The sequence below is a fragment of the Diospyros lotus genome, chromosome 2 (assembly GCF_014633365.1).
Source record: "Diospyros lotus cultivar Yz01 chromosome 2, ASM1463336v1, whole genome shotgun sequence".
NCBI lineage: Eukaryota > Viridiplantae > Streptophyta > Magnoliopsida > Ericales > Ebenaceae > Diospyros > Diospyros lotus.
The window spans coordinates 42,118,610-42,127,164 of NC_068339.1; the positions used below are offsets into that span (position 1 = coordinate 42,118,610).

The window sequence follows — 8,555 nt, forward strand, 5'->3', positions numbered from 1 at the left end:
AGATTGGTGTAATTATCTTTTAATAAAGACAAATATTTTTTATTATTTTTTTCCTATTTAATCTCCCAGATAAAGATATTACATATATTTTGGATTGGTTTTTGTCATTGAACAAAAGCGAATGGTTTTTGAGTAAAATAAACAAGAATGCAAAAATCACATTAGTAAAATAATAAATAAATAGTTTTTATTTAGTAAAAATTACCATTGCTTTGTGTCTAATAACAAAAAAGAGTTTTAATTTAAGAATAAGTTTAATTTGAGTTTTTTTTTTGTTACTAAGCCTTTAAGTTTCTCCTCAATCAATGGAGTACCAAAAGTTATAAAAGATTAATCTATATAAAAGTGTAATTAAATTTCAATTAAACTTATTTAAGGTGAAAATTAATATAAAAATAAAATATAAATATAAGATTCATTTGAAAATTTAACAAGAGAAGGGTTGTAATCGAGTTGAACTGAGCTTCACTAAGCTCGGCTCGACAAATTTGAGCTTAGGCTTGAGCTTGAGTTGAGCTTAAAAGCTTGGCTCGAGCTCAGGTTTGATTAACATGTACCAATCTTGAGCTCAATTTGTCAATTCAGTTGACAAGCTAAGCTCAAGCTTATTATAGAGATAAGGTTGTGTTGCGACGACAACATATGGAGAAGTGTGCAACGACGGTAGAGATAGAGAATGAATGATGATCAGTAACAAGAGACGATATGACAGTAAAATGAGAGGCGATAAGAAGTAAGACAACAGCAAGATGCGAGATAATAGTGAGAAAAATGCACCAAAGGGAAAATGACTAGAAAAGAAAAGCAATGGGCAACCAATGAGAGGGAAGAAAAGAGGAGAAAGAGAAAGATGAAAAGTGAGTTTCTTGAAAAGAAATAAAAGAGAGAGAAATAAAAAGAAACAGAAAAATGTGAGAAAAGTGAGAAAAATATATATAATTCTGATACGTATATATATATCTATGTTAAATAATATATTTATAAAATTATGAATAAATTTATTAATACATTTATAAACAATTCTATTTTCACGAGCTAATCGCGAGTTAATGAGTCGAGTTTTATTGAGTTTAATCTCGTCTTGTTTTATTGAGTATAATCTATAAATTAATTTTTAATTCATTTACTTTAACAAACGAACTCAAATTAATTTTTATTAAGTCGAACACCAATCTATTCATGAACGCCGTGACTCGTGACTCATTTGTAGCTCTAAACAAAAGTCTTATTTTAAAATTTTTGAAAGGATTATGAAAACACAAAATAAAAAGCATAAAGCACGAACCGTAGCTCGAACCTTAAAACGGAGTTAAAATGAAGATAGTGACAATTATGTGGACGGGAAATTTAAATATTCATATCTACAGGTACCTACAAATAATACTATAGACTCCGGTGGATGTCGTCTCTAATTGGTCAGGGTTAGGGTTTGATCAGACAATGGAGGCGACAAAGGAAGGGGAAGATCTGTTAGATGCGATTCGACCACCGCGTCTGGAGGACGCCGGCCTTGAAGACTGCGCGTTGCCGCCTGAATCCATCCAGGAGGCATTCCTCAAAGCGGCCGCCGCTCTTGGCTCACGCTCCCCGTCCATTTTCGCTACACCGGACGATGAATCCGACGACTGCCTTGCTGGAGTCGGTGAAGCTGTTGAGTGTTCTCCACCTCCCGGGTCTTGCGCCGCCGAGAAGAGCGGCGGATTGCCGGGGAATGGCGTCACGGATGCGGAGGAGACGGTGGAAGGTTGTGCTGATGGATTGCAGGGTTTGAAGATCGCAGAAGAAGGGAAGAAACCCAAAAATGAAGAAGCAGAAAGGGAAGAATGCCATTATAACTGAAGGCTAGACGTGATTCGCGAAATCAAAAGTATGCTCTTCTTCTTCTTCTTCTTCTTCTTGGGCAGCGATTCTTTGCTGAATTTTTATTGGTTCATATGTTAACATACTATTGGTTCAGCAAGAGTCTTTACCCTCCAGTGCTGGGAGTGTGAAAATCATGGAGAAGTGTGAGGATGAATAGACTTCATGATTGAGGATCAGCATGCGAAGAAACTTTCCACGACAGCTGCTATATAATTTCCGTGGAAACAATCTTCCACAACAACGAGGGTTAAGTTATGTGACTGCTGAGGCTTAAATTAATATACAAATTTTATATTATATCTATCATACTTTTGAGTTAAGTCAAATATGAAATCAAGAAAATTTCAACATTTTGGCCTCGTCTCCTTTGTTGTCGAGTGCTCTCAGCATCAGGAGAGAGTATTTCTTCAAATTCCCATCTAATGGATAAAAAGTTCAAAACCATTCTATTCAACAAATTTGATCTCTGCTTTGGGTACTTTGACGGTGGCACAATTCAATCACACTGAAATCAAAATCGTTTGCAAAACACACACACACGCACATACGTAAATACATATGAATATGTAGTTTATTTGCAGAAGCATTATAAGAGAGCACAGAGCATGGCAGCAAAGCCTCTGAAACCTTCTTTTACCACTGGAAACTCAACTTCTTCCCGAGTACTTGTAATGCCGGGGGGGCATGAGATAGGGATTCAGCCATATAAGCAGGAATTCTTCTTGAACTTTATTGGTTTGCTAGCGCGAGAAGAGATGGTGATAACCAAGGGGCAAGAGATTCGGACTTTGTGCGTCGTCCTCACCAGCTTCCCTACCACATTGCCGCGAGCCCGAATTTCAAGTTCTAATTTCAATGGAACTTGAACTTCGTTGTTCTTGGAGGGCACTAAACCTGATCCTGCCCCGTACAAGGGAACTCTGTTGCCTTGCACGTTCACCAACACGGTCCGGTGACTCCTTCTGGGCTGAAAATATTTCTTCAACTGCAACCACAGTGTCCAAGATGAATACAAGTCTTTGTTACAGAAAACAAGCACATTTTGCTTTCAACCAAAAAGCAACCCACACAAAGCTTAATACTCGGTGTCCAGAATGCTACCAACATGCTACATTGTAACAATAAAATTGCGACTGGCAATCAAGCGATAGCCATCAATTATCTATACTGTAATACGTGCTAAATCTTTGTTAAATTTTATGTAGCCCACCCCATAGGGTGGGATTAAAGCTTAATATGTTTTTGTACTAACACTAATTATTCTTTGTTATGACATTGACCACACAAAAATATTACCTGACCAGTTGCCACAGTAATTTCGGAGTATTTGAGATTGATAGGTGCCGAGGTAACATGGATGCCAAAAAACGTAGCTGGATTGTAAACTCTAAACCTCAATGAGCTGTTTATAAACAGCATCCTGCTTGGGACCCCTGTGAAATCAGAACCCTCACCAACATAGACGTTGTGCACCGTCAAGCTCTGAAAAAAGATTGCATCATCTATGAGTACGTAAATTCAGAAACACAAAGAACACAGAGTTTAGGTACAATTTTAAACACTAAAAGAAGGTAGAAAACAAGTATTTCCATGGACAATATCCTAACTATTTCGGGCTTTCATCATTTATGAAGCTACAACCACCTTCGTGCATTGCTTGACAAGCAGCATTTTACCCAGTAAACTGAGTTAAAAGTATCAACAAAGTTATAGCATAACCGTAGGGAAAATTTTTTTGGCCAATGGCTATAAACCATAGACATCAGATTATGTTCAGGAATCAGGATCTCATGCACAAATGCAATCTAATCCAAAATCATCACAGTGATCCAACTTTACTTTCTAGAACGAATCGTAATTGCTCAGTTAAGAAATTGAAAAACACATTAAACTTCTACATTTCCATCATAGTTACACCCATAAACGCCATAATAACCTCCAAGATAGAAAGAGTAGTTGTGGATACCTTCATAATAACCTCAGCTTTGTAAGGCCTGGCGGCGCCCCATATAATCAGGCAAAAGACGGTGAAGAGGAGAACAAAACTGAACAGAGCCAGCATAGCCTGGCATCGCCGGGTAAAGGTCTTGTCATCATCTAGCTCATCGTATTTGCCTTCTTCTAAGATCACATTACACTCCGGCCAGCCCTTATCGTTCCTTTTCCGGCCTCCTTTTCGGCCCGACGACGATCGGAAAATCCCCGAGAACCGGCTGGCCGACGAATTCCTGGAGTGGTGGCCAAACGAAGGGTGGGAAGGGGACTCCATTGGGCTGTTGTAATTGGGAGTCGCCTGCATGGACGAAGACTTGTCTCCATCGTGCGAGTCCCTTGAAGGGCTCTGCACGTAGTAAACAGGCCGCTTCGGAGACCTTGAAGGCGACGATGGAGCTAAACTGGTTATATCCGACTCGGACTTCGTGTGCATCATCGCTCCAAATTCCTTCAGTAAAACAGTGAAACCCTAGAACAGAACCTGCTCTGCGCCGAAATTCACGAACTCCAGAAGAGCAATGGCGTTTGATTTTCCCGGTACTGAATGCCGAAATTTCGAGGAAAATATGACGAATTCTCAGCGAAGTGGCTGAAGCAGAAGAGATTCAGCCTGTTCTTTGCAGAATTGCCGCAACCTACTGGATTACATACTCGTCGTGAACGTGAACTCAGAAGAACATCGAAATCTTTGAAACGGAAGACGGAAAGTAGAAGAACTTCGCTTGGATTGATTCCCGGACAGAACCCACAATTTTCATCTCTCTCTCTCTCTGTGAGTGTTTCTCTCGGTGCTGAACTGACTGGTTTTAATCACTTCGATGTAGCCAGTGGAGTGAGCAAAGCAGAGGCTGCTTGTGGGAACCGACCAGAGTGGAAAGCATCAGCCGCAACAGATAAGGAGCGAGGCTCGGTGACGAGCCTGAGAACGGACCTCGCTCGGAGCCTAGCCAGACCGTACGTTGGGGTTTGGTTTGGGTTTGCGGGCTCGAGTGTCGGCAGCTCAACGTCACCATCAAAGCCCTTGGCAATATGACCACATCTTTCATTAATGCCATTAATATATTTAGCTTGAAATAACTATACATTATTTGAGGTGTTTAGTTCTCAAATATACTATAATTATTGCTTGTTAAACCATAGAATAATTTTTTATATGATATGATTCTGCTATCCATTTGTTCCATACTTTTGTACATTTTTAATTTGCTAATTACTTTGTCACATCTTAATAATATAATATGGTAAAGGAGAATATATATTAATCAAAAGTTGAAGTGGACGTGGAAACAGCACCTTTGTCTTTCTTTGGATTAGCTTTATATATCATACTTTGAAAAAGTTTTAATTATACATAAAAATGCTTTCAGTTTAAAGTTATTATTAAATCAATTTTTTACTCTTTTGTCTGGGCAAATGAATTAATGACGTAATTATTAAGATTTTTTTGTCTTTTTTATATTTTAAGTAAATAAAAATGGAAAAAAAAACTTAAAACGATAGTTAAATAAATAAATAAAGAGATAATTAGAAGGAATACTTTGACTTGTAGTTTGATTAATCAATGATTGATTCAATCAAATGGTGGTTAAAACATCATGCATGTCTATTTTATTACTTAAATATTAAAATTTATTAAAAATATTAAATATTTATTATCTAGACTTTTCCCGTTTTGCCCATTCAGGCTGCTAAGTTATCACTATCATCCGATTTGAACTCAAATCATTGGCCTTAAACAGACAAAGTAGGCCAGCTCAGCTCGTTTATGGAACGAAATGGGCTTGGGCCTGACCCATCAATGCAAAGCAGAGCCCAAGTTGACTCACGAGCCTGCCTAAATTGGCCCAAGACTAGCAAAAACCTGTCCAATAGACTCATTTTTAAAATAGTTTAAAGATTATTTTTAAAAGTCATATTTACTTAATTAATATCTAAGATATACAAATATTTTTAAAAATTATGAAATAAAAGTTTAGAACGTAAACTAATACAATTTTAAAATTAAAACTTTTAATAGTTTTCAATTCCACTTCTAAAAATAATATTAAATTTATAAAATTATAATAATTAATTTATTTTTATTATGTTCATCAATATTAAAAGTAAATCATAAAGGTGTTTGATTAATATTTTGTTATTATGACACGAATGTGTAAAATAAATAAAAATTATCTATTAAATAAATATTTTAAACAAATATTCAATGTCGATTTTTTTTATTTTGGTATAAAATATTTTACTCTTCTAGGGCTTGATTGAAAAAGCATGCCAATACCAAACACACCCTTAAGTTGGTGTCTTTTATTTTATTATATTAATAAAAATAATAAAAAAATATATCTTTAATAAGTAAAGATCTTTATTTTTATAAGATATGAGAGAGAATCCTGTGTGTTTACATATAATAAGTTCAATATAATGACGTGATAGTGGATATTATTTAATAAAAAAAAGACACAAACATGGAATATTGAGTGATAAAGACCCACAAATTTAATAAACTTCCATCCTTCCTTGTCCACCAAAACCTAAATTTAATTTTAAGGAAACAAGTGAACAATGTTCTGCCAACTTGAAAGTGTTGCCTTCAGGCCCGGCTGAAGTCATAGGGCTGGCCTATGCCTGGCTGGCGAGGGAACCCAAAATTAATAATTAATTAATATTTATTTTTTTATATTTTGAGATGTAATATTATTAATTTTATTTTATAATATATTTTTTAAATACAGACTTTGTTCATTTTGTTATTTTATTTTAAACGAGGGGTACTCTAACTCTTCAAGTCTATGAATTATTTTTTAATATTAAAAAATATATAATGAAATGTCATTTAAATGAAGAGATCTCAACTTTTTAAGTTAACTGATAATTTTTTAGTGTTAAGACAATGAATAATACGGTGTAAACTAATAACCCAACAAAAATAAAATAAGAACTGGTATTATTTTAAGAGAATAATTTGATAAAATAAATTTTTAGATGATGAATTTTTTGTCTGAAAAATTTGCATTGATCTGGACATTAAAAAAAAAAATAAAAATAAATCAATGAATTTTTAATTTACAAATTTGATTGTAAACTCTTTACATTTTTTGCTTATTCAATTTTTATATTTTCTGATCTTTTTCTCATGTCCATATTATCAATTAAAAAATATTTACTTTTTAAACTGTACAAAAATTTAGTTAGTGTTTTTACATATCAAAAAAATAAAAAAAAAATTATAATAATTTTTATTATTTTTAAAATGTCACTAGACTAATTATCATCTAAAGCCCCACCAACTCTTGAAGGGCCTAATTGCTTTGTCCATTCCACTCATCACCTATTATGCCTTTTACTTTTTTTCTTTTTTTGCCCTTCTCAAGAAAAAAATATTATTAATACATTATGATTTACATATTAGGCTACACAATATAGATAAAATATCTAAAATACTTTTCACCCAAAGCAATGAAGTGGTAAGCTGCTAGAGATATTTTTATTATTTGAGATGTATTATATAACTTAAGGTATAGTTGAAAAGGTATCAAGGTTACGAGAAAAAATAGTAAATTAGTGTTATTTGTCAAAATAAGATTTTGACGTGTAAAACCGTTTCATCTAACCCTAATCGATGCACAAGCCTGGACTGTGACATGACCAACGAGTGATTTTAGTGGTAGTATTATTAATTCTTTTACTCTTAAATTACACTTAAACATGAAAAACGACAACCCTTCCAATTCCCTTTCATTATATTTACATTTACATAACAACAAACAAAGTTGTAGAAACAAAATTTGACACGAAATGCATAAAAATAGTATTAAAAAATAATTTATATTTTTATACATAAATATAGAAACAAGTTATGTAATGGCGATAGGAGAATTATCTATTATTTTTATTTTTATTTCTTTGAAAATTATCTATAGCTTTTGGTATAAAGGTATTGAAAAAATCAAAATAACTGAATTGACCAATTACTTGAATAAAATTTTGATTACTCGATTAATGTTGCATGTAAAAAGAGTACGATATACTAATTATTCGCATAATTTCATTGATTAGTCAACTAATATTGCTCGTTACTCTAGTAATAATAGTCTGAAAATCAGCGCACTCTCTATTTTGAAGATTAATAGACTAATATTGCTTATTAATCGAGTAATAATTGAATTACTCGAGTACAATCTCAAGGATAATTGAATAATAAATAGAGAGTTTTTCAATCATTTTCTATTAAAAAATAGGCCATATAGACTAATATATCTTAAACTTAGGGTTAATTTCCAATTTTATTCAGTTTTGATCTTTGTCTTAATTTGATCATCGAACTTTTATTTTTGTTTCAATTTTATTCTTGATCCAGCAAGTGTGTGCTCTACCTTACATGACAACTGATGTGGAGTAGTAAAACGGTGTCGTCTAACCAATCATGGCCAAAGCTATCGCTAGCAACCTCGTACGTCGCCGTCATTCGTGTCGCTAATGAGTGTGAGTTGGCGTCGGCATTGCCAACTGAGGCTGGAAATTGGGCATGCCTGTGGGCTTTGCTTTCTTTTCCGTTGTGGGTCACGGTCATGACTTTGGTGATAACTTAGAGGTGGGGCTCACACATTGTAGACGAGGCTATCTTTTCCTCGTGAGTTCGCCATGGAAATGATGAGGATCAAAGGAAATCAATGGAGATGGTGTCATCGACGAACATGGGG

General features: G+C 34.3%; 2 protein-coding genes across 2 annotated transcripts; one reads left to right on the forward strand and one right to left on the reverse strand.

Moving 5' to 3' along the window:
* Nucleotides 1-1,380: 1,380 nt before the first annotated feature.
* On the forward strand, nt 1,381-2,169 carry LOC127793755 (uncharacterized). Its single transcript, XM_052324460.1, has 2 exons — nt 1,381-1,867; nt 1,958-2,169. The coding sequence occupies exon 1, from the start codon at nt 1,441-1,443 to the stop codon at nt 1,837-1,839; it is 399 nt and encodes a 132-aa protein (XP_052180420.1). The 5' UTR covers nt 1,381-1,440; the 3' UTR covers nt 1,840-1,867; nt 1,958-2,169.
* Nucleotides 2,170-2,286: 117 nt separating this feature from the next.
* Nucleotides 2,287-4,294, reverse strand: LOC127793754 (uncharacterized). Its single transcript, XM_052324459.1, has 3 exons — nt 3,830-4,294; nt 3,160-3,345; nt 2,287-2,848 (listed from the first exon to the last, which is right to left on the reverse strand). Exons 1-3 carry the CDS (start codon nt 4,292-4,294, stop codon nt 2,561-2,563), a joined length of 939 nt encoding a protein of 312 aa, XP_052180419.1. The 3' UTR covers nt 2,287-2,560.
* Nucleotides 4,295-8,555: the final 4,261 nt, after the last annotated feature.

Bases quoted from the DNA above. Each gene is read 5' to 3' on its own strand.
- LOC127793755 (XM_052324460.1), top strand. From the start codon at position 1,441: ATGGAGGCGACAAAGGAAGGGGAAGATCTGTTAGATGCGATTCGACCA.
- LOC127793754 (XM_052324459.1), bottom strand. From the start codon at position 4,294: ATGATGCACACGAAGTCCGAGTCGGATATAACCAGTTTAGCTCCATCG. The intron at 3,346-3,829 runs GTATCCACAACT...ATCTTTTTTCAG, and splicing joins AAGCTGAGGTTATTATGAAG to AGCTTGACGGTGCACAACGT. The intron at 2,849-3,159 runs GTAATATTTTTG...CTGTGGTTGCAG, and splicing joins TTACTGTGGCAACTGGTCAG to TTGAAGAAATATTTTCAGCC.